This window comes from Pagrus major, chromosome 13 (assembly GCF_040436345.1).
Source record: "Pagrus major chromosome 13, Pma_NU_1.0".
Classification (NCBI taxonomy): Eukaryota; Metazoa; Chordata; class Actinopteri; order Spariformes; family Sparidae; genus Pagrus; species Pagrus major.
The window spans coordinates 1,038,867-1,065,196 of record NC_133227.1 but is presented as its reverse complement, the minus strand read 5'-3'; the positions used below and the strand labels follow the sequence as shown (position 1 = coordinate 1,065,196).

General features: G+C 39.5%; 1 protein-coding gene across 1 annotated transcript in view; it reads left to right on the top strand.

Moving 5' to 3' along the window:
- The window catches only part of LOC141007565 (replication protein A 70 kDa DNA-binding subunit-like), a 43,489-nt gene extending 18,981 nt beyond the window's left edge, over positions 1 to 24,508 (top strand). Inside the window, exons 11-17 of the mRNA XM_073479928.1 lie at positions 1,384 to 1,520; positions 2,099 to 2,247; positions 4,173 to 4,302; positions 14,167 to 14,343; positions 14,480 to 14,587; positions 14,835 to 14,921; positions 23,782 to 24,508. Of these exons, the coding sequence (XP_073336029.1) occupies positions 1,384 to 1,520; positions 2,099 to 2,247; positions 4,173 to 4,302; positions 14,167 to 14,343; positions 14,480 to 14,587; positions 14,835 to 14,921; positions 23,782 to 23,883 (890 nt within the window). The 3' untranslated portion in view covers positions 23,884 to 24,508. The remainder of the gene's footprint in view (positions 1 to 1,383; positions 1,521 to 2,098; positions 2,248 to 4,172; positions 4,303 to 14,166; positions 14,344 to 14,479; positions 14,588 to 14,834; positions 14,922 to 23,781) is intronic.
- Positions 24,509 to 26,330: the final 1,822 nt, after the last annotated feature.

Below are 26,330 nucleotides of genomic sequence, written 5' to 3'. Positions count from 1 at the left end.
TCTGACCAAGAGTAGTGCTATGGAGCAATGATTTTACAGGAAGACACACGCGATGCACATACAGTATCTGCCGCCTGTTTCATGCATTTCTACCGATCAACAGATGGAGGCGATAACAAGCAAAGAAACTAAGCGGTGTGCCAACAAAGGCAATATAGAAGAAGACTGTAATATCGGAAACATAACTGTAAACAATTCACAATTTAAAATATTTACAAATGTTTTATTTGTAAGGACCGAAGGATACATACAACGTGTTTTGCAGAGTGACACTGAGTGTCAAGACAACTCCAGAGGGAGATTAAAATGACAAAACCTCTGATGCTTACAGTTTTGGCTTCCTTTCTCTTGTTTCTCATTTCATAGACTAAAGGTTTAAATTTGTACACATACTCTTAAAAGTGTGTCAGGGGTGCCAAAACTCCAAACTGAAATTGTATGGTGGGTGCCAAAAGTAAAGCCTATTACATTGTATTGTATTGTATTGTATTGTTAAAATGCAAAATGGTACTTGGATCTCAAGCTTCGTGAAGACTGACTTACTGTGCTTCGCCCGCTGTGGTCAGATTTAGAAAAATAATTAATGACTAGGGATCTCACTTATTTATAGACCAATTTCACTAACAACAGTAATCAAACAGTATAAACAGCGCTATATATAATACGTTTTTTAAAGTAATTTAAATTCCTTTATCCTCTAGAAACATCCGGTGGCCCAAATCGAAACCATATGGCAGGCCACCTTTTGGCCCACGGACCTTACTTTGGGCCGCCCTGGTCTATGTTGATGCATTAATCCTGTCTTCGAACACGATTTCTTGATTTAATCTTTATTCGTTTCCTTTGTTTTCAGTAACCTTGTGACAATCCCTTTTGTTGAACAATAAGCGCTTCATAAATTAATTTGATTTGTTCTGATTTAGTGTTGAATATTAGTCATGCTAGGCCAGGCTCTTCACCTTCTTAGAGCTCGGCGGTGACTGTTTCTCAGTGCAGTAATCCTGAATGAAGTTTTTAGGCCTTGAGCATGGCAGGAAACATGAATGAGGAATGAGTGTGTTTGTTGTGATTTGGAGTGTGGGTCTGGGTGTTAGCCAGCATGTTATGACATTTATGCCAGTCTGGTCTGACTTGGCAATATGAGAGGGGTGTCAACACTACACTGTATTGTGTTGTTACTGCTTATGATGTGATGCAACTTCATGTTATTTAGAGTATATCCAGGAGGCATTTTTACACTTCATACCATGTCGAGACATTTCAAAAGGCACTCGTCATATAACTATTACTTTCTTTTTCTTACCTCATTCAGAGCTTATTTATCTACTTGTATTCATGAGCTATCTATAGTTGGAGATGTAAAATGACTCTTTCTCTCTGCAGATGTGATTGGAGTGTGTAAGAGCGCAGATGATGTGTCCCGTATCACCACTAAGACCAGCAGAGAAGTCTCCAAGAGGGCCCTCAACCTAATAGACACAACTGGCAAAGAGGTGGCAGTCACATTGTGGGGGGAGGAGGTAATAACTATAATCTCTCTCTCTCTCCCTTCTTGCTCTCTCACTCTGTGTCAGGGATGGATTTGTGGTCTAACATAAAAACACGTAGAGCCGGCTATAATTAATTGTGTGTTTATGAAGGTGCCCATCCGTGTATGTGCCTATGTGTCCGTGTCAGTAACACATCTCTGTGCGTGCTCTTGCGTACAAAGCTGTTTGATTGGGTTTTCTGGGCTGTAAAATTTGGATCGGTCAAATCATCCCAGTGACCTTCAGGAGTGTTTTGGACCAGAGTCCCTGATTTGAGACAGAAGGCTAAATAACTCTCAAATGTGCATGAAATGGCACTATTCTTCTCTAAGCTCATTCAATCTGCAAGAGCTAATCCCTCCTCTTTGCCAAAATCCAAAAATGACTTTCAAATTAACTTGTAGGTTGTCCAATTATAAAAGCAAACTATACCACATATTACTTTCTAGTCTCTCCAACAAGCCGCAGACTGAACATATGAAGGACAATAACACAACTGCTTTTGTCGTCTCGTATTCACCATCTTCCTCTCCTCATTACTGTCATTGACACAGTTTTTCTCTCTTCAGGCGGAGAAGTTTGACGGGTCTGGACAGCCTGTGGTCGCCGTCAAAGGGGCTCGCTTGTCTGATTTCGGGGGCAGATCTCTCTCTGCTTTGTTCAGTTCAACAGTCATGGTCAACCCAGACATACCGGAGGCCTTTAGACTGAGGGCCTGGTGAGTCACGCTGGTGTACACGCATACACCACATCTCACACAAGCAGAATTGTCCACACATTGCAGTCACGCTGGCATGTACAGTGCACACAGACATTCAGTCGCTTTATCTCAAGCACCACACAAGACACGGTATGTCTAAACAGACAAATCAGAGAGATTGTATCTTCTTGTTGTTGTAATGCTCATATTCGTGAAATAACCTAAGCATGCACACACGTAGATGAAGAAAAAGTGCAAAACCCTGGTAATCACGTGTCAGGAGACATGGCGGCATGTGCTGCCTCAGTCCCAGCGGGACTCTAGACAGGATGTAGTCGGGATCGGATGGAGATAATAACAGAAAATCAGAACAGGGATATTTCTGGATCCCAGCTCTGAACTGCTACTTTACGTGCACAGAAAGATGGATTCTTGTTAGTAGTTCCTGTGGAGGGATTTTAAATTATGACTCATTCACTCATTAGGACTGTTCCCAACTCTGGCCACCGCTGAAATATATATGCGTTTATTCTTTTTTTCTTTGTGTGTGTGTACATATCAATCCTTCAGTGTGATTGCCTGTGTGGTACACCGAAAGCTATTCTTAGGTGGAAAATTGCGTCACAGCTTCAAAGTGTGAATGCAGTGCATAAAGAGGTGTGTTTGTAAGTACCTGTGCGCATTATTCTGTTCGTATATAACATCTGTTATATAAATTTGACAAACTGCTCCATCAACAATAGCTTTTTGGCCATTTTTCTGTTTGCGTTGCATTAGTTACAGCAGTGACTTGTGAGGGAGAGAGAAGAGGGGCAGGCTCCATTGCTCCAGCTTTAATCTTGGTCTTATTAGTCTCTGGTCAATACACCATCTCATCCTGACATTCAAAGGGCTAAAAACTAAAAAAACGGTGCCCCTCCTTCCTACCATTCCTCTTTCCCATTCTACTCTAATCCCCAGGTTTTTTCCCCTGATCTCTGTCGCTGCTTGGTCCTCTCTACAGTTTACATGCTGACAGTGGTGAGCGAATGATAATGAATGCTATTCAAGGAGCAGCCACACTGTTTTCTAGTCCTTTTTAACATTTAGGTCTGCGCTTTACAAAGACAAAGAATGTCTGTCTGACTCTAGTTCCTGTGGCGATGCAGTGCTTTGTGGGATTGTTTTGACCAGGCTTTGCTTGCATAATTGAAGGAAACTGATGAATTTGGATGATGCCTTGATTAGATTTCTCTGCTCGGCTAGAATACAGAGCAGGAGTCACACTGATGCATTAAGATTTGAAAGGGAATATTAAAAAGGTAGATAAATTAATAGACGGAGTGGGTAGACAGAAAGCGAGACGGTTTAGTTTTTCCTCGGCAAAGAAACAGCATGTAGGAAAGAAAAGTATGCAGATATGAAAAGCTGATTGATCTACGAATGCATTTGTCCATGACAGACAGCCATATGTCAGATAGAATAGATTGCAGAATACAGATGCAGTGCCTGTAAATCAGTTAAGGGATTAAGGGAGGTAATTCAGTCATGGCTGAAGATGCTTTCTTTAGATGGTGCAGTGTGTAATACAGTACAGTATCCTCTTCACAGAAAAAGTCTGTCAATGCACATTCATGTATGTAAACAAACACACACACTTGCTTTCACACTCTCATTATGATAAAGAGGTAGATACACTCCTTGACTTGTTCACAGATAACTAATATTGATCGTGTATCTTTTGTAGTTTAATAACCTCAGTATCCAGGGAACTCAAGCATTCTCACTTGACTCCAGAAACCCTCTTTTCTTTTTTATCTCATATCTATTTATTCTCTACCTTCAATGTAAACAATGCATGTCATATTTACCATATATATATATATGTTTGTGTTGGTGTAGAAGCATGTTTGCGCATACATTTATTTGTACATATGTGCTGTGTTTTAATGTCCACACTGTAGGTTTGATCGGGAAGGCTATGCGGTGGACAGCCAATCCCTGACACAGACGAGGTCAATGGGGAGCGGAGCAAGGATGAACTGGAAAGCATTGAGCGACATTAAGGATGAACAAATGGGACACGGAGAGAAGGTACAAGCACAGCGCATCCGACATCTGGGTGTAAAATGAACCTTTTTGTACCCTGAGCGAATGGCTTGTGAATGGTCAACTTTTACCAGCCATTGAAAAGATTACCATTGTTTGTTTAGATGGTGAGTCAGGCAAATCTACCAGCCTCATATTTTACCAGCATTTGGCTAATGGATGAAGCTGATTTTGAGCCCTGCGTGATGTATACATATAAAGGCTCACACAACCACATAGCAAGGCATTAATCTAAAAAGAGATGTCAGTATTAAACATTCAGCAAAGTCAGAAAAGTGACCCTTTAAAGGCTTGCTTCACCCAAATGACAAAGAATATCAGAAACAGACGTATAAAAACCAGAGCAGATAATACCAAAATTAATTCCATGTTGGTGAGACACAACTAAACCCCTTTCACACTGGCCAAAAAAAAGACCCACTTAAACCCGCTAACATCTGGCTTTTGTGTGCAAGATTTACTCCTGGGTCCCGGGTGAATGCGCTTATATCATCTCCTTTTCAGGTGCAGTGCTATGACGTGTGGTGAAGTCAACGCTGTGTTGAAGTTAAGGCTGTTAATATCTTTCCATCTGTCTCTGTCGAGCAGCACTTGAACATTGTTCAGTCGGTGCTGAGTTTGAAAGAGAGACTGAAGTAAAAGATATTTGAAAAAAAAAAAAAAAGTCACCGTTGTTTTCCATTTGGTCTGAGACTAGTCAGCTGCCCGATCGGTACTGAGCATGTGCAACTCTCAGAGTTCAGAAAGAAGCAAGATGTCTCACTCCTTAGTAACTATTGTTATTAGCTCCAGAAAAAAAACAATGTGTCTAATGCAGAATATTATTGATTAAGACTTTTTTCGTGATGACGATCTTGACATGCAAGGGGGAAAAAACAGAAAGGCATCTCGTCCACTGACAGTGTGAAAGGAGTCAATTGCTGATTATTAACGGGTTTACCCACATTTAAAAATCCTGCGTATACGCGCTAATTTTGGTGTAAAGGTGGTATTAGAGGTAAGTGGGAAAATATGTTTGTTTGTTTGTTTTTTTGTTGTTGTTGTTTGGATTAATTGATATTTTGAAGAAAAATCTACCACAAAACAGAGTCAAGTGATGTCTTCTTAATTTGTGGGTCCTTTTTAATATCATGTACTGTATTCACATGGATAATGGGCCTCACAAAGATAACTATTTTCGGTATTGATTGATCTAATAATTATTTTCTTGTTTGATTATCTAAACATTAAGAAATGCCCATAACATTTAAACTCTTAAGCCAAAATTGTTATCTACAGTTGAAACTGTCCAAATCCCAAATTTATTTTGGCTCACAATTTTATGGAAGAGAAGAATGTTTGGAATTTTTGCTTGAAAATCGATTTATTAGATCAATTTATCAATCCAGCTCTACAACTAAACTGTAGCTAAATCTGTCAGATTAATAGAACTAGGTCAGATCTTTTTATTCATGTCGTTGGAACTCATACTTTATTAATACACTATAAATGGTCTTGATCATTGAAAAGAATAAGTTGAAGACTAACTAAGTGGTGAAAATATAAACTTTGGTTTCATGTCTTCATTTCTCTAAATGTGTTCCATTTAACAGTTTTTCTATTTCATTGACTTTGATTGTAGATTGATTTAGGAACGTGACTGATTTAGTGCAGTCCACATTAAAGGGCCAGAATGTAAGATGTAAGAAATGTCGACTGTGACACTTATAATTTTACTAAAAACATTTTTTATATGGCTGTGAAACTGAAGTTTTTAGTCAGGTCTGTTACTTCAAAAAGTAAAATTTGTGTCACAGTTTCAGTCAGATCTCTGAGTCGCTTCTTTATGAGAACTTTGGCTGGAAGCAGATTGATATGTGAGTCAGAAAATCCTCCTTTCGCTCGGGCAGCTGGCTACTGTTTGAAGACGAATGAAAAGAAAAACCTCCACAGATGATGTAACATCAGCACAGCTACAGTACAGCAGTTTGATACCGGCAAATCTTCCAGCGTTGTAATACAAACACAGTAAACACCGGGTTTTGGTGTCAGTCGCTGAGAATCAAAGAGTTAGAACTTCACTGCCTTGCACCAAAGTTTTTGAGTCACACGGGACAAATCCGTCATGTTGACGTACTTTGACGTTTCCCATGGCTTCTTGTCGAAAACAGATTAAAATCCAATCTTCTGATGTTTTTCAGGAATGTCTTAAAGTCCCCCTCCAGGCAAAAATATGTTTTCTTCTTGTTCCTACAGTTGAATATTTGAGCTTCACTGTGTAGAGAGACGTATGTGCAGAGTTTGACACTAGAAAACTGTTTTCACATTCATCTCCCGAAGATGAATTTTCTCTGTGTTCATTCAATGTCTGATTTTAAGAGGCGGGCCTACGAGCATGATTTGTGACATCACAAATGTTCCAACTAATCCCGTATGTGTCCAAACTTGAAGCTTGGAGCCTGCCATGCACAAACACTAACAAAAGATAGTGAAGACAGTGAAGTAGAAGACATCTCCTGTGAAGCAGTTGAACTTTTGAAGTGACACATACTTCCATAATCATAGTTTCAGGATTCTTTAATGAGGGAGAAGGAGTTAATGTCATTTGAAGGAACTTACAAAGATAATAGAACACATTTTGCAGGGAAAAACACATTATTAGTCAAAGTACTGGGTGTTCTAAACATCTTAAAACATGTCTAGAGGGTCTTTAGATGAGAAGAAACCACAGTATTTTTCTAACCAAGTAGTTTACACCAGAAACAAACATAGAGGCCAGTTAGGGGTTTCTCTTACCACCTAGTGCTCGGAAAAATCTCCTCAAATCTCCTGCAATTTGCAGAGCCATTACAGAACTCTTTACCAAATCATGTTATTATAACAAATACCAGAGCTTCTTACTCATACAAATAATTGTACAAACAAACAGTTGACTCATCCTGCTTGCTGATAAATGACTTGATGACAGATCTTTGTAAGTAATGTACTGTCTGAATGTATAATGTCTAATGTATGTAATTGTATCAGGAAAAAACTACTGGAAAAAAGTCCAAGGTAGACTGGAACACACAGATACAGACCACAGACTTTTATTAAAGGACTAACATTTCAGCCTCATGTGCATCTTCATCAGAGTCTTTTGTGTGCTCCAGTCTACCTTGAACTTTGTTCCTGTTACAATAGTGCCCTGCACTGAGAGCACTGGGCAGGTGTCCAGCTCCATGTGAAGTGGTTTAGGCACTCTTAACTCCTTCTCATCCCGTATATGATTGTATGTTTAAAGGTGCGATTTCTGTGCTTGACCCCAGGAACGCTAGCTGATGAGTCCAACAGTGTTATAGGAGAGCAGTGCTCAACATGGTGCCTATATTACCTACAATACTTCCTCTGGCAAAGATGCAATAGTACTCCCCAAGACCTTTTCACACATTTTATGTGTAAAATGGTGGAGTCACCCTTCAGTAAAAAAAATAAAACTTTTCATGGTGGAGTATGGAGGATGAGTTCAAGAGGCTCCTTAGTCTGGTCGTACGATAGTGGATACTTCTGTATCTTTTGGCAGACGGCAGCACAGTGAACGGACTGAAGAAATAAAAGCTTGACTACCTGCTCGTACTACTCCATCACTATGGCTTATGGTTTTCTAGCTACACATACCATCAAAAGACATTCTGGAAACAATTTTTGAAATCACACAGGGAGACTAAAAACAACCCCTGCTACTGAATGTTAACAGGTTCTTGATACAGAACAGCTGAATGGTGATTTGTTTATTTAGCCATATAGAGATTACACTGAAGGCCTCATTTAAAACCATCACAGAAGATTTTCTGTGAACAGGTGAATGGATTTAGTGATTTTTAAAACTGACCGCTTCTCAGTCTCATTTGAATGTAAGCGTTTAGACAAACACAAATCCACAGTCAGTCTCCTATTCATTGTAAATAGAGCAGTTCTAGGCTGTGCCTCGCTTTGACTTAATGGATTAGAGTCATGCCTCTCTTGTTTTAGCTGTGGGAGGGCGATAGTGGAGCTCACATATATTAGCAATACTGATTGAGCTGCCATATGCTGTCGGAGGGGCACGTGAAAACTCTCACATTGATCCGTGTGCCAATTTAAGAAGTGTTATCACACAGACTTATCATGCTTTCGACTAAAAGTAGAGTGCATGTAAGTGGTATGTTCCACTCATAAACTTTCTGCCTAATTAATTAGGTTTATCTCTGACTAGTCTCCCTCATCCCTCACGTTTAATTAGAAGCCACTTACGAGTAAGCTTCGAGATCAGTTTCATTTCTAATAAAAAATTCTAATTATGCGTCGGAGGTGGAGAAAGCCTATAGGGCATAACATTACCGGAAGGAAAGCGGCACGGATGGTGGACGTGGGAGAGTGGGCAGAAAAGCCAGGCAGAGTCACTTAAACTTCATGTCACTCACAAACTTGCGTTGATGGATAGAAGGGAACAAGGCCACAGGAAAAAAAAAAGTGAGTGTGGTGACTAAGAGAGAAAAGTGACAGGAGGGATTGAGACGAGGATACAGATTGGAACGGTAAACTGGCAGATGTGGGAAAAGGAGTTGAAAGGTGAGAATGTGTAAATAATTCAAGCTCTTATTTCTGCGTTCTTCTTCCCTTTGTCTTCTCTTCTTTTCTCTCTCTGCCCAGCGTACCCCCTACCGCTTCTGTAATTGAACGGCTTTAAGGAGGTTGTCTATCACGTTGTCTGAGGCTACAGCTTTGGTAATGATAATGGAATCCAAACCATTAGCTTATAGTTTGAAGGAACCTAATTTGACATTCTACCTGTTTGCCTCCATGTATGTGCGTGACTGTGACTCTGTTTGTGCATCTGCTTGTGTGTGTGTGTGTGTGTGTGTGTGTGCATGTGTGGGATGTAAGTGTACAAGCCATTTCTAATTAACGTAGCTGTGTGTGTGTGTGTGTGTGTGTGTGTGTTGGGATTTTGGGACGAGCATTAAAGTTGGCATGTGCAGCCACGTCAATTATGTGAAGTAGATTTTCACTTGGTTGCCCTTCCACATACAAATTTTAATTGCGTTTAGGTGCCAGAAGGTGACACAGGGATTTGGTGTGATAAGAATGAAAACTATTTTCAGAATGTGTGTGTGTGTGCGTGTTTGTGTGTGTGAATTTATAGGTAAGCCCATGCGCATGTTATTTTTGTGTTAGTGTGTCTGTGAGCGTTGTGTGTGCGTTAGTCATGCATCTCTTCTAGGTTCTCCTCAGCGTACTTAAGGCTTTGCCCCAAGGCTTCTGTGTTCACGCTGGAATACAGAAGGAGAAGGAGAGAGATGATGACGAATGCAGGGGGATTCATTCAGAGTGGTCTCGTCGTGATGGAATTGTTATGGTCCCAGTCCTGCTGACCTCTATCTTCACATTCTGCTGAGCATCTGCCAACATCATGAGCGCTCAACAAGCCCCCAAAGAAAAGCATCTAGTTCTTCCTGCCACGTGCACCCTGCTACCACCTTCCCCACCCATCGCCTTCTCACCTCTTCCAGCCTTCCGGCGCTCCAATCTGCCCAAGTCTGCAAAATGTGATGAGGCATGCAATGGGGGCGGAAACATGGGAGTGGAGTGTTGTGGGGGGAGAGGGCTGTTGTTGCTAATGGGAAAAATTCTCCTAATTAAAAAAAAACCTCCTTAGTAAGTGTTTCGGAGGGTTTCTTGCTGTGTGGCATGGACGCCGGGTAGATGGATGGGTGGACAGATTATGAGGCTGTGAGTCAGTGTTAGCTAGCGGGAAGAAAGTGTCAGAGAGCTCTAAGTCTGACTGACAGTATCTGCAGAGGTCGCGGGGACACAGGGACGACATGAACCGCTCTCAGAACGGTTGCAGACACCACAATGGCCTTTTCACTTCCAATGCTCTTACTGAACACTTTACAGAAAGTGTGGGTTGTGTAAAGAAGGAACAGCATTGCTCAGTCAGTTTGTGTGAATTTGGCCAGCGTCCTAGAGAGACTCTTTGATAGACTCATTTAGGCCAACATTAGTAATGAGTCTGGCCCAGCTCTAGCTTGTAGTTGTTGTTTAGAATGCATTTTAAAGCATTTCATTTTAAATTCTGGCTGTAATTCCAACATCTTGTTTAGGGCCTGCTCTCCTGGTAGAAGATATCCCCTCTGGTGAAGCTAAGAAAAAGGATTTTTTTCCTGTGGATTCACACTTGTGCCTGTGTATCACATTTATCGCTTTGTGCTCCATCCACGTGTGCGTATGTTTGCATGCAGGCGCGTACACGTGTGTGCCTCTTCCCAATGAGACACAGTTCATCGGCTGTGTGCATTCTTTATATTTATATTTATGGAAATTGAACGCTGCGCTCCTCCACAGGATGAGAGAATAGCCTTTTTTCCCCCCAGAATTAGCATTTCTTTCCATTTTAGCTGTTGATTTTAGCAGTGTGAGTTCTGGCGCTTAAGGTGCTAATATCTGTTTAAATTACTGCAACATTGCTGCATTTTAATTTGATGCTGTTTGACTGTATACACTTTAATTTAAATTCATAAGCATATGCAAGAAGTTTGGCTCGTTGTATCTGTATTGCAAATGTGTAAGTTTGCGTCTTTGCATATAACCTTGCATGTTAGCCATGTGTCTGTGTCTGTGTGCTGGTTGTGTGTGTGTGTGTTTGTTTGTTTGTGTGTGTGTGTGTGTGCGTACATTAGCACAATTTATGTATTAGAGAGGGAGAGAGAGAGAGATTCGTCTAATCTCACATCTATTATGCATAGAATTCTCAAACTCCCTCTGCTCTCTTTTTAAACTGTTCCAAGATTGTTTGGAAGTCAAATAGAGATGTGTAAACAGCATGCATCTACCAGCTGGACTGACTTGTTGGCAACAGTTTTACCGATGACGCCAAGTTTGATCTTAGTTTATTTTTATTTTATTTAATGCTTCTCTTTGCACTCTAAGCAGCATATTCGCATTCTTTAAACTGTTGAAGGATGTACTGCGTGCACCAGACGGAGCACTTTGGCTACTCCTCGCCTCTTAAGTTGTTTTTTCCCCCTCACTTCTGATTGATGGGCTTTAGTTTCATGACATTTGTTGTGTGCTTCAGAGTTTATAAATACCAGTAATGATAACACAAGAAAATGCCAAATGAATACTACTGCCATTTGGATGAGAACAGAGCATCAACCCAAGATTATTCACCAAAAGGTTTGATGAGTAAATGTTTCGTTTTAAAGTTCCAGAGCTGTTTAATGGGACTAATATCACAGCAGTGTAAGGAAACATTTCTGCACGTGTTCTGTATTGATTTTGGCATTATCTTGTATGCAGTACCCATCACCTGAAGCTATATGGTGGTCACGAATGAATGAACATGGCCCGTACAGTTGTTACCATAACACGCTCTGTTGACCATAGTGGGTTTAACTGTGATTCACTAGACCAGGCAAGGTTTTATCAGTTATTGTCAGTTTTGTAGCTTGTAATAATTCAAAAAAATATCTGCCAATGGAACAAGTGAAAAGTGTCACTTATCTCAGTGAAATGCTTCTTCAATGTGATTGTGTCCTACATTAGCTTGAGTAGTGTAGCGAGATATTTTTGACTAGAAATATAGACAAATATACTTGGTAAGAGTTTTTGCAATCCTCTAGAAACGTGTTATGGTGGCCAGGAAACCTAGATTACCTTTACGTAATCTAAAAAGACTTTGAAGCATCTTCAAATTGTTCATTGTACCCGACCACCGTTATGCGATTTTGACTCTTGTACTGTGGACTAGTGATTACTCATTGTGTTCTTACGGCCTGAGCCACCTGGCGTCTTGTTCATCTACCAAGATGCAGCCTCCTACATAACAAACGCTTTGATGAGATGCCTCCTTCCGGTGCATTCATTGTGCACCTTTAAAATTATCTTTGCAATGCTTAGCATTGTTCTCTCCTTTCACACAAATATGCATTTTTAAAGTCTGTGAAATCACACCTGATTATATCCTGTTAATGTACTGACGTGTACAGATGGAAAGAGAGGATCCACTTCATCAGGATCAAATGAGAGAAAGATGGCACCTCTACCAGGACCTGCTGAAGCTTTACTTGATTTCAAGAGGAAAATAAGTTTATAAAATGTGCCAGGTTCAAGGCCCTCTGTTTTCATGTAAATTACTATGTCCTTATAAGAATTTTTAAGTGAAGAAGCACACAATTATCTGTTGCAAGTGCATAACTAGAGTAGTCCCAGGTGCTTTTGGCTGGTTTATTTACAATATACATATGCCACGTGGCCCTACACATAGAGCCTGAAACGAGAAGCTGTCTTATGCCTCTACATGAGCGGTGTGGGCCTGAACTCTTCACATTAGGAATGCAACTAAAAAAATGTCTTGGTAACACAGTTTCGCTCAAGTCCAAAAAAAGAAACAGATGGGTATGTTCTGAAATTTGAATGAAACAAGGCAACTATAAGGCAGTCAATAGGACAAGCTGCAGTAATGTTCATGCTTTTAACGTCTGCAGCAAGCACCAACACACTCAAAAGAGAGAGCAGCCAGTTAAACAGGGGAACTGGATGATCTATTAACCCTGGTGCTCTGACTCCTGTCATCAGTTCCTTTTTCCTCTAGTAGTTGTTCTGTATTCTGTCAATTTACCAGTTTTACTGACTTGAATTATGCTGTTGAGAGCCAGTGTTAATTAGCCGCTGAATCATTCTGCTGCATTGTCTTTTCTCACAGCTCCAGCAGGAATTATTTCACTGTTGCAGCACCAGTTTCCAAAGTGATGCATTTAATGACATGGTCTTGAAAGATGTTTGTACAGGATTTGGTTAGGGTGGCATGACATTTGAACAGCCACCTTCACATTGTCTATACAGAGCAAACACTGTCCATAATTGAATTGTAGTGTTTAAGGTTGATTTGTCTTTTCTTTTTCTTCTTTTTCTTTCTTTCTTTGGAAGATTTTTCCAGTATGTAACTTGGTTTCCAGGTTAGATAGTGACTACATTTACATGCACAAAATAGCCTGTTTTTTGCCCTTATTCCAAAGAAGACAATATTCATACCAAGCTGTTGACATGGCTAATTAAAATGAATATTCCTCTAATATCCCAGTTGTCATGCAGCTGTGCATACTCTAATTAATGTACCCTATCATGTCGTTTATCACGTCAGAACGTGGAAAAGTGGAGCTGCTGAAGCTGCTTGTGCCATTTTGCATCATATTAAGACTTTTGCCACAAATGGCAGACATATTCAACCATGCGCACACAACCTTCCTCTTTCATTCATTCCATCACCATCTTGAAAAGGTCGGCGTTAATGATTTTTGCACACATTGAAAAACCTGTTGATATCAAAGTCTTTCATAATGTCTTTTGTGCATGAATCTCTACCCCAGCCTTGCGAACTGTTGACACTGCATCCATGACAATACACAGGGCATAAAAGCCCCAATTGAGGGGCACAGTTTCTGAATGCGTTGTTTACATATTCAAAGAATGCTCCTGAACCTAAAAAATATCGGCATATCCCGCATGTTGATGAAATTCATCAACATGTTGCTTACCATATCCTGCATGTCGTGATCGGAAAATGAGGCCTAGTCCAGAATATCCAAACAGAATATGCTGTTTACATGACCTGTATCAAATTTAGAATATTGTCATATTCTGAATAATAGTGGAAAAGTGCTGTGCATGTAAACTAGTGATTGTGGAAGGGCTCAACACCTACTCGTCTCTCATCCCATTTCCTGTCACATCTCAATCCTGTCCTGTCAATAAGTGAAGGTAAAAATATGTAAAAAAAAAAAAAAAAGAAAGAAAATTGAAAAAGATGTTCAAATTGCACCATTCCATTTTCTTCTCTCTTCTCAGGCGGATTATTTCAACTGCATAGCGACAGTGGTGTACACTCGAAAGGAGAATTGTCTGTACCAGGCCTGTCCATCTGCAGACTGCAACAAGAAAGTGATAGACCAGCAGGACGGACTGTACCGCTGCGAGAAGTGTAACAGAGACTTCCCAAACTTCAAATACAGACTCCTACTTTCTGTAAGTGCATACAGTGCACATCATTAAGGCATATTTGTTGCATATGCAGCTGACTTTGAGAAATAATGTCTTTCATGCACTCATACATACATAATCTTGTAACCCCCCCCTTCATCCCTGTCTGTCTGACTCTCAGGCGAACTTGGCAGACTTCGGGGATAACCAGTGGGTGACATGCTTCCAGGAGACAGCTGAGGTCCTGTTAGGTCAAAGTGCAGAAACGTTGGGAGAGCTAAGAGAAACAGTGAGACACACACATAAACCTATATATCGTGTACTACCACACACAGTTCTCTTTAAACTAGTTTGTTCACACCTGGCAATTGCCTGTACATTTTTTCTAGGACGTCAAACTTTAACAGACATCTTCCTGTAAACCACTGGCCATGACTTAATATCTATCTTGTTTTGTGTGTGTGTGTGTGTGTGTGTGTGTGTGTGTGTGTGTGTGTGTGTGTGTGTGTGTGTGCGTGTGCGTGTGTGTTCCCAAGGACGAGGCTGCATTTGATGAAGTCTTCCAGAAAGCCAACTTCACAACTCACATCTTTAAAAACAGAGTCAAACTGGAGACGTACAATGTAAGTAGCTCTAAATGGGAGCACAGTGGAATTTGATACAATGCGATGCAATTTAGTTTCCCAGGAATAAAAAAGCAGACGATAATGACATACAATAGCGCTCATCATTGTCCTGCAAGCTGTGAGATATTATTTCTTTCAGCGATCTCTGCCTCGCAGGAATACTCGACCCTGATTGGCTAGTGCATGTCTGTTACAAACAGCTGTCTTATCAGTGTTCTGAACAAATACACCAGCAGGCATTTTTATTCCTCCCAAACTATAATAATGGTGCCGGAAAAAGGGCCTTTCAAAATAACCAGTATTGCAAACAAGTGGCATTGTTGTAAAAACAGTAAATGGTCTCATTTAGGGTCAATTTCACAATCTAACAGAAAAGTGGGAACCAGCCACAGTAAGTAGAACTTAGCTGTGGTAGTGTGTCTGTATTAGTGTGTAAAAGAAGTGTCTTTCATATCACAATGGGCACAGTTCAGTTTGAAATTGTAATTGGAAATTGCAGCATTTAGGGATTCTGTTTGTGTCAGATCCATGGAGCAAATCCTCTGTCTGTCCTCTGACAAGTTGTCTGGTGACAAATACAGAATGTTGGTTGCAACATGAAGCGATGGCAAAGTTTACAGCAGAGATGGTCTATAACAAATGATGACGCGTTACAAGCTGTGCCAATGGTATGAAATGGTGAATGCTTCCTATCGCCTAAGTGGGCCATCCTAATTAGGCATTTTGTAAAACTCACACATTACTGACGGTCTATTTTTTGTCCATGTCAAAACAAACCAACACTCGAATTAGTACAAAATGAATGTTGGCACCTTATTTTGCCACCTGTTTTTATCTGCCTTCTTTATATGCTCGTTCCAGATATTACTTATTATAATATGACTCATCCATGATAAGTATGTTGCTGAGACAGAGACGGGTCTAGAATAAAGCTAACTGTCTGTCTTAAAAGTGCCATTTTAGGCTCAATCCCATTTCCAATTTTTATCTCTTCCCATCATTTTTCTGAGTGCCCCCTCACCCCTCAGAACAGAGTTAGAAGGGATAGTGGTTAAAATCTCCCCTATGAAATGGGCTAACCCATCAAGACTCTCATACGTCAACAGTTGTCGTTGACGGGACATTTCTAATGTGCGTTACTGTGGCAATTGTGGTATTACCACATTTGGCTATTTGCCATTTATCTGATGGAGACAGAAAAGCATGGACGCTGGCAATTAGTTCCCAACCTCACACTATCAATCAAGTCATCAAATAAAAAAGACACGTCTCCATTAACTGGCCACTAGCGTTGCTTTATAAGCTAACATAAGCAACCCGAGCGGTACCAACTGTAGCAACTTCACTGCTGGACTTTAATTAAATTTCTTGCATCATATGCCTTCAAATTTGGGGAATGCAACTGTGAAATAGATTAAAATGCAGGACTGTCATGCACAAATCAGCAAATAACAATGTAACTCCAGCTAGGTAGTTAGCTATCGAGACATCAGCAAACTAGTAGCGATTGTTTTATGCTTGTTATAAAGAAAAGGACATAATACATTGAGTTTTTATAACCTTACCCATCGCTCTACCCTTCTATCCCAGCAAGAATCGGGACATCCAACCCTAGGTGCGAACTCTCAAAATGGAGAGGTAGAGCTAAGCGCTAAGGGCAAGGGGTGTTTTGGGATTTGGCCTTGTGTCAGATTGATGAGAAGATATGTGGCTTGTGAAAAAAAATGGGTCCAACATTTACTTTGGTTACTATGGGGCAAAAGAAACATTCATAATCTTTGATCAAGCTTACTTTTCCCTTTGGAGTTAATAGACCTGACGTTAGTCTCCTAAAAGGAGCGGGCCATGGCAAAACCAATGTGACACAGGTGCAGGAAATGACTTTTAAGTGAGTCTACTCCTGTCTCTGTTTACAGGTTTAGTGTTTTTATTGTCACAAATTATTTACTTATCAGCAGTAACCTTTAAGATGAGCTGGTTTCAGGCAGGCCGATGCTTTCCAAATAGTAAATAGCATAAAAAAAGTACAAGGAGCTTCACTGTAGAACAGAAAAAGTGAACATACACTGTCTATATTAACTCCTGGTATTAAAGGTTGATACATTGCCTTGTTTTATTTAATGAGCTACATGCCATCTGTGAATGTGTAACAACAAATCCTCATCAGTTATTATAGCTCACTAAACTGCTATCCAAAGTACGTGAAGCCACAAAACAAGACGCGCAAAGTGCAGTATAATCACAACACAATGTCAGTCACACAACATGAATCCAAAATCATTTCAATTAGTATCACAGTGACAAGGGAGTTGTTATGTAGCCAGTGCACTTTGGATAACACAAAACAAATACAGCTGTGGATTCATTTCTTTTAATTAGGCACTAATTAGCATTTAGCTATTGTCTGTCTAAGCCTAATTAGCTTCATTTTTCAGAGGCTAATTTGCTACTTGGGGCACATACCAAGAGTCTGAGTGGAATGATTGAGATGTAGGATGAGCTCTGAACGGTCTGTGTCCTGACCTCAAGAAAACCTACGAGGAATGCGGAGTTCACAAGCCGTTTTTCAGAGACTGGAAGATAATTTAAAGCCTTTTCAATGAAGGATTACAGAGAGTGTAGAGAAAGTATTGTTATTCAGTCTTTTCCACACAAATGCATAGTTGGAGTCTAATTTTAAACCATCACTAGCAGATGCTGCAGGCTGCAATTTTCATTGCAGCCCACAATGCAGAAGAGTGTCAGAACAAACAACATAATGATGATTTCCCTTTTAACAGCTTTACCAGTTTGGAGCACAACATTTACATTACAGAAAGAGTCATGGGTTCATCCAAAACAAATAGTGCAGGTTAGAAATATGACAAGCTTTACATTACATGCGCCAAATCAGTTTAACATACAAACACATTCATGCATTGCATAACAAGGCACAATAAGCCAAAGAGAGTGAGACAGACGATGTTTAGCGTTACACCCCGGACAAACGTACAGCTATAACTGTGCAAATATCTAATGTGTTAATTCATTTAACATTAAAAATTGGAAGTCACTTACAGCTATAAATTGATTAGGAAGAAAACTCACTTATGATCCCGCATCAAAGTTGATACTAAACTGTATGTGAAACAGCAAAAACATGCTGAACAGGTGTTGCTGACATTTCTGAGAATTGATGTCAAGATCGCCGTCTAGTTACAAAATCATGACTCTAACTTTTCTGTACCTTCTTAATTCATTCATTCAGTCACTGTCACATTTTTGTAATGTTTTGTAGGAAGGTTCGAGAATTGATCTGAAGCCCAACAGGAGCAATGTAGGACTGATCATTTCAGTATTTCACAGGAAAGAGATAATGATCTCTGAGCAGATTCATACACTACACAAGGCTTCTCAGTGCGTTCAGAATTTATTTTCAGCGGGTGTTCGTCAAAGTTGACTGTTTTTGTGTCAAAGCTTGTGATTCAAAAAGACGAGCACAGAACGGAGAGAGAGTCTGTGATTCACTTGTTCAGTGCGCCTTTCTACCTCAGCCTCAGTTCTTTCCCATAGACTTGTTAGACAAAAAGATCAGGCATCTATCTTGGTGTTTTCATAAAAATAGAACAATGTAATGAAATGTCAGAGCTTACCAAGATTAATGAAGATACAAAATGTGTGCTTTTTTTCATAACAGGAACAAGCAGATAGAAAGAACAACTGAGCTCATATTTTAAAGTTGCTGTTTGAACTTCTCTTCCATATCAACACAAATTTGTATTATTTTAGGGCTGACAGGAGATAACAAACTACAGATTTTTAGACTTAACAAGCACAATGCGCTCAAATCTTCAAAGTATTCTCTTCTATCAACTATAGATATTAAACCACAACTGTTAGACAGTAGGAGATTGTAGTGGTGCAGCACTGCTTCTCTTGATTTTCAGATTATTTTATTTTTTTTAGGATTTTTTTAACGTGACTTCCTGAAGTGTTTAAAAGATTTGTTAAAAGTTGAAGTAATTAACATTTTCATATAAATGTACCTACTTAATTATTGATATAGTGATTCGAAACTTAATTGATCACCAGAAGGGAAATTCATGTTAGAATAATCCAAGAAGCAGTTTAAAGTGGAAACAGATAAAGACCAAAATAAAAAAAATTAATTACATTCAAAAGTTACATGCAACACAGTACTTAGATGATTAATTTATATGCCATAGAAATGGGAATTATTATGAAATATGACTTTATACAAATTAACACAAATAACATATATTATTAAATACAAAAATACATACATATTTCCAATCAGTCAATTTGTTTGTACTTAGAAGGCAAAAGTGATTCTAGTTGTTCCCAACAGCCAAACTTGAAGATGGTGTGAAAAGCAGACCGTCATAAAGAGGAGTGAGATGTGATGTTTGTTGGGATAAAGGCACACATTTTGAGATGGGTGACTTTCAAAATGTTGCACTCTGTGGTGCACACAAAATAGGACAAATAGAATAAAATGAAAATGGGGAGTTAAAGGGAGAAGTCCAAGTTCCTGGCCTACTTTTCTCACCTCTGGTCACCTGGCTAAACCCTACGTGATAGAGACCTGATTGTTATATATTGTCAATTTCTGAAAGTAAGACATTGTCGGAGGCAGACCTCGCAATTCAGGCATTGGAAAGATGTGGTAGGGAGAGGGATTGAGACAATGTTCGATCCAGTAAGTGCCTGTTTTGAAACATACTGGCCACTTATCGATGCTGTAGTCTGTGTGTGTCCAGAGCTCCAGAGGTAGTTTTTACTTTTGATGGAGTTGTTTTGTAATCTTTGTCCACATAGGAAGGCAAATGTTTAGGCAACTGTTATTGAGAAAGAATGGGTTAACTAGATGTTGGAATGTAAAATCTCCGCAGCAATGACCACTAATTACCAGTAATGCTGTCAGAAAGATAGAAATGTCACATTTTCCACTTCGATAGCTTATGATATTCACCCTAAAGCAGATCAATCTTAGCTTATCTTCAAACCAGCTTCCAAAAAACGCCGTATGATGTAAAAATCATGTTTCATTAAGGTGGAGCCCCACAGAGGCAGGAGAGTGTGCATTTAATCAGACACTTGTGCGGCAAATTTCAGGCCCGCCTCACTCCGTCTCAGGTGGAGTTAATGGAATTTAAATGATGTTGAAGATCAGATTTGGACTGCAGGGATTGAATTTACTGAGCACAGATAAGTGCATTTTTCACATAAAATGTTAAACATTTGCATTTGTTTAAGAGACAATCTAAGGTAATGAATGCAAGTAGAATTTGGGAAAGTGCATCTGATTCCCAACCAGTGACAATGCATTATCTAGACAATGCAATATACAGTGTAGAGTGAATCTATTCCACGCTGGATGGTTGTTTGTGTTAGGTCCGTGATAATATAGTGTTTTAGTAATGTATGTGGATGTATAAATAGGTGTGTGTGTGTGTGTGGCTTTGAACGTGTGTGTATATAGCTGTGCATCTGTCTGTCTGTAGTGAATTAATAGATTTTGCCTCAGTGAATACACTGATGTCAGAGGGGACCTGTTTTTCCTGACTTATGTTAACAGACAGGCTGTTGAGAGCCACACACTCACTTTACATCTTCAAAAAATCAACACTCCTAGCAGGCCTCGTCAACATCACAGTCAGGTCATTTCACTGTCACTGAGCATGTGAAAAGGGATTGAGAAGATTCTTATGTGGCTGATGGAGAACGCTCTAATTATTTCTTTGACTTCTCTAACTTGGATCTGATAATAAGCACTTACGACAGCGTGGGTGAATAAATGAACAATTAACAATACAGTATACTTTTGATGAAGTTCATTGTGTTTTTCTTGAGACGGGAATGTTAATTTAACTTGACAGAAGTGTAGCTTGTAGGGTTGTTAAGATATTATGGCTGTCACATTGTAATAAGGGCTGTTTCTCTGTTTGTCTGTAATGTCACATTTAACAATGGTGCTAACTTATAGGTTTGATGAGATAAATAGAAATCGCAATATTATTTAAATTGCAGTATGGCCAAATGCAATATTCAATTTGCAAGAAGCTGCAATTTTTTGATAAAGTTAAAATGTGTGACATTAACAGCATTATAATGAAGTGCTGCAGAGATTTCCTGGCCCACAATGCTTGTTCTCCAGCTGTAAGAAAACACGTTTGTTTGGTACGGACCCCAACTAATGGCACATCATCATCATGAATACGTTTTTATTGGAGTGAAAATAAGAATTTGTGATGCACAAATGATCAATCATGAATCATATCGCAATATCTATAAAAATATTCACAATATTTTGTTTTACCATATAGCGCTGCCCTGCTTTGAAATGCACAGTGTGTAATAAGAATGACATCTCGTGTATACATTGTTTTGTGACGGACCAACATAGTGTTCAACGCAAGGTCATGTATTTCTTGATGGATGGATAGTAACTACACCGCCGTTACAGGAGATAAGCTAATTTTCTCTCTGTTATACATGCACAGAACATTATCTGGACAAAAACAGGAACAGGCCTCCCCAGTGAAGTATTTTATCAAACAGCATATGAACCACTAATATTATGCACATTTTCATTTATAAAGCATCTTTCTATGCAGACATGAAGCCCAAAATGCTTCACAGCATTTAGATAGATACAACAGACCAGCTGTCAGAGATAGCTTACCACAGAGCCACAACACTATCATGTCTGGAAGCTGAAGGTATAGCTGTAAATTTAATGTAATTCTCCTTCACATGTAACCCATCTGTGTATCACAGATTTACAGCTTCATTATGCAAATTTCTCAGCAGGGATCCTCGGCTTAATGTAATTTTATTGTTCGGTACAGTACAGTGACTCATTAATTCACTTTGGGTTGTGGCATCAGTAAGAGGTGTGTGTTTGGGTGTGAATGTGTGTCAACATCCAGGAGTTGTGCTGTTTAATTCCTCAGGGAAGAACCCCACCGTCTGAAATTGGGTTAGAGAATAGGGGTGAGTGTTAGGCCACGGAGTAATTGTTTTCTGCTGATGTGATTGGAATATTAGTGAACGCACATTCAATTAATAAGCCTTGTTTCTCACAGTTCCCCAGTCCTTTGGAAGACCATTATTTTCTAAATAAGTTGTCACCTTTTGTGAAGTGGCACCTTTGTCCCGACGGCCCCCCGTATTGTTTAATTTGCCTGCTATCCTCAGGTAGATGCAAATTGAAAATACTAATAGAGATGTTGAATCAAAAGGCAAATGTTAAATCCTTGATGCTGGTTACGCCTGCTGAATTGCTAATTGATTAATGAATAGTCTCTGGATTAAACCTTCTTATATAGAGACCGTGATTATAATAGAAATGAGATTTTGGCTTTATGTCTTCATGAGAAACCACTGCATCATTTGATCATATTTAATGTGAAACGTGTCACACGTGTCACACGTATGTGGCATAGGAAATCTGCATTATCTTTTAAATTCCACCAATGAGCCCCAAGTAAAACACAATTGTATCACTGTTTTTCTTGTTTATTAAAGCAAACATAAACACAGATTTAACATCTTGCTTTTGTAGACCTTTAGAGGTAGAAAATTCCATATTTCACCCTCTTTCTCCCGCAAATCACATTTAGTCAAAGATAGCGAAGACAGAGCGATCGATGGGAAGATTTTTCCCTGTGAAAATAGCTCAAAGAGAGAGTTTGAGATAACCAAAAGAACTGAAATTAGACTGTACTGTGAAATCTGGAGAAATGGGAGATTGATTGATACAGTACATTGTTGTGTATAGTGCATTCAGTGTGGTATTTCAAATCTCATTATATCTATGCAAGATGGCCTTCTTATTTCTGGTGTGAATGAATGAAAAGACAAGGACTTACCTGGCAGTGTAGTCCGACCTTGCTCTCTCCTCTCATAAGAAAACATCTTGAAAGGTGTGCTGTAGTTTAAAAGAAATTGGGATCACTGATCAACAGGAAGGCTTGTCAGCTGGCAACAAAGTCCAGCCAGCAGCAGATAGACGGCTCAGTACTGCAGAACCTGCTTCCACCATCAGACGACAGACTTCTGGTATAAGTCGGGCAATACAGGTCAAGTCATTGCACAGGTCGTGCAAGTCACAAGTCAAGTCGTATGAAATTACAACATCAGATAAAGAGGTTTAATGGCATCGTTATACTATTATCAATTAAGTTAAGAGCAAGCACCTTTGGCAGCTCTTAACATGCCCGCGTACCATAGTTTAACTGGTTTTATGGCTCTGAATTAGTCCTCCGATTGTCTTTTACAAATCGATTCGAAGCCAAGCACAGCTTAAATGTCACGTTAGCTTTTTCGCTAATGCTTGACCAGCCTAAAAGTAGCTAAAAAGTCACATCCGAGATTGTAGTGACAGATGGCTTTGGATGTTGTGGTAGTCATGCTTGATTTTTGGGTGTCAAGACCCTGTATACCACTATTTTCCTCTTATTATCAACAACATAATCCTATTTTTAATTCATTTTTGGACTTGCACCCTCCATGATAGCCGCCTTGTGTGTTTGGTGGCCCACTACATTTCACCAGAAATCTAGAAATTGTAACTTCTCAATATCTAGAAAACTCTATTTATTATATTTAATGTAAATGTCGAGTCCTTGTGAGTCATCTGTCAGTGTGTCAGTCATGTCTCAAGCTATGCATACCAAGTTAAAGTAAGTAAGTTCTGGTGGTTACTACTTAAACCTATTCACATGTGTTGGTTTCAGTCACTACATTCTCGTCAAACATTTGATTTTCTTGAATGATGCTGATCATGCAGGTTAGAAATGTCTCTTTACCAGATATTGCTGCACTTAACTCAAGATTTTTCTTCCCTCCTCAGGATGAGAGTCGAGTGAAGGTAACCGTAATGGAAGTCCAACCAGTGGACCACAGGGAGTACAGCAGGAGACTCCTCAATAACATCCGAAAATTGGCCAGATGAACTTGGTCTCGGTCATGATTGACCGCCTGGTGATTAAAAATGTCTTCCGCTGGTCTCTGACTGGTGTCCGACTTTTTCCAGCAGCGAGATAACAGCATATCTGACTGAGGCAGCAGAGGGGCGGCCAGTGATTCATCTGATCAAATGGCAGCCAAACAAAAGACTGATATTTAGTTGCTCACTTCCTTCACCAGGCCTGTTGTGAAACCGAGGAAATGCGATGGAAATGGCTTTAACCTTTTAATTTAATGACATTTTAACAAAGAGGTTTGACTCTTTCATTACATATAACAGTTTTAGAGCTGCTCTATTTTTTTTTTATTTCCTGTATCATATACATGCTTAAAATCACAGTCTTGTCAGTTGTTTACGCCTGTGACTCATCTCTCTGGTCTAAAATCTGTGTTGGTGATGCTCATTGTTAGTTGAGCAAGACGTAGATGATTCTTTTAATTTTCTTTGTTTCGTTTTAAATTTGTGGCCAAAATGCATGGGAGTGCTGTTTTCACTGTTCTCACTGTCTTCTGTTCTTTGTTCGAGTTTTAAAAAAAAAAGTAAATATTTGTTGTGCTGTGCTTCCCAAAAAAATGTCACTCAAAGTGATTAAAAGGACATCAAGATGAAAGCTGTGTTTGTCTTTATCACAGTTGTTTTAACTGGGTATCTGCAGGTTTGTGCACTAGCTAATGTTGCTAACAGTAATTAGCATTCGAAAATGATTGTTTTGTTTATGTTTTAACTAATAGCAAAGTTAAGGTTTGTTAGTTAACATTGGCTAGCTAGAAAATGTTTTTTGTACCTGATTGTGGGCAGTCAGGAGATGTTAGACACCTAAAAACAGTGTTGGGAGAGTAACATAAAAACTTACTTGAACACATTACTCATTACAATAGTAATTATATTGCTCTACTAATTATGCAGCGACAAAGAAATAGGTTACTACTCGTTACTTTGAGCTCATCATCTCATGTTAGACAATTGATTTTTAGCAAAAACCTAAAAAAAATTGTATCCATTTGCCGGCTTATTCTGATTCATCTCATGTAAAAGTAATTATATTATTGGGAATCATTGTTATACACTGCAGAGAAGTGCTGAAAAATAATGATATAATGTTAAATAATTCTAGGCCATATCGTCCCTCCTGGTCTCCAAAAGGTCTTATAAAGTCTAAAGAATTACACACATTTCACTGTTAAATTGAGCGTTTTACTGCTCTTAGATGCACCGTGCAGTTTTACACTGAACTGGAAAATGGCTTTCAAATTAAGTGTGTGTTTCAACATTTTAAACTACTTTATGTTCAGTGTGAGTATACATTCAGACACTGGAAAGCGAGGACGGTGCTTCAGCGGCATGCCTCTCTACTAAGGTGTGGCTCAAGGGCATGACACTGATTTATGTTGGCAGCGAGCCGCCTGCTCCCCTCACTCCCAGCACCATCAGTACCATCTCCTGCCTGCTGCGCGTGGAGGTTTGGGAGATTAAAACACACATACACACTGATCTTTTCATCCCGGTGTCACCTTTCCCCTAACTTCTTCCATTATCTCTTGTCTTCCCTTTTTACTTTTGTTCAGAGCGGTCTGAGGCCGAAGCCTCTAATCATCCCTTTGTAATGATAAGACGATCCCACTTAATGCATTAAACGTGCTAATACACACTGCATTTTGAGCACAAAGTGGACATTTTAAAAGGAGTTAAGTGAATGATTAAAGGTTGCTTTTGATTTATGTTTCACTGATGAAATGGAAATGTTCCCACGCAATTCAAACCACTAACGCTTCACATGACACCTACTTTTGAGCTTCGCTTTACTCTGAAACCTCGCCAGGTCAAAAATCAAATTGGGACATTTATTTTTTTAATTTGCTGGCATAAGCAGGTGCAGTGAGTGTAGCTGTGTTCTGGTTAAATCTAAAAAGGAGCCTGTGAGATCAGAAAGTTATTTCTAACTTAAAGCCTTGCTGGTGATTGAGACTTAAGATGGAGACACGTCAGTCTGCAGCCCCAAGGCATTATGGGATGGACGAGAACATAGTGAAGAGATTAAGAGAAATACATTTTTCTCTATTATCCTTGGAGAACTTTATCTGAATGTGACGTGTTAAGCAGTAGTGAACTGAATTGCTGGTAAGTTTGTCATATCTCCTTTCTGGGAATGTGGGACCTTCAGTCTGGTGAATGTGTCTATCTGCAGAACGTGTGTGAGGCTACAAGGACAGCAAATGGAAATGAGCTGCGGTTATCGCAGAGGTCGTAGCTCTGATCACAGTCTATCTGACCACAGTCTTATCTGGAAACACTGAAGTTCAGTCAAGCCCTTCTCTGTGCGAGAGACTTTGCAAGAGACCAACATTCCTAGAAAGCACGATCAACCCTGTTGGTGTTGGTATCCGTCCTCGACGTAATTTCAGCTGACCAATCACTTTTTTTTTAAATGTCTT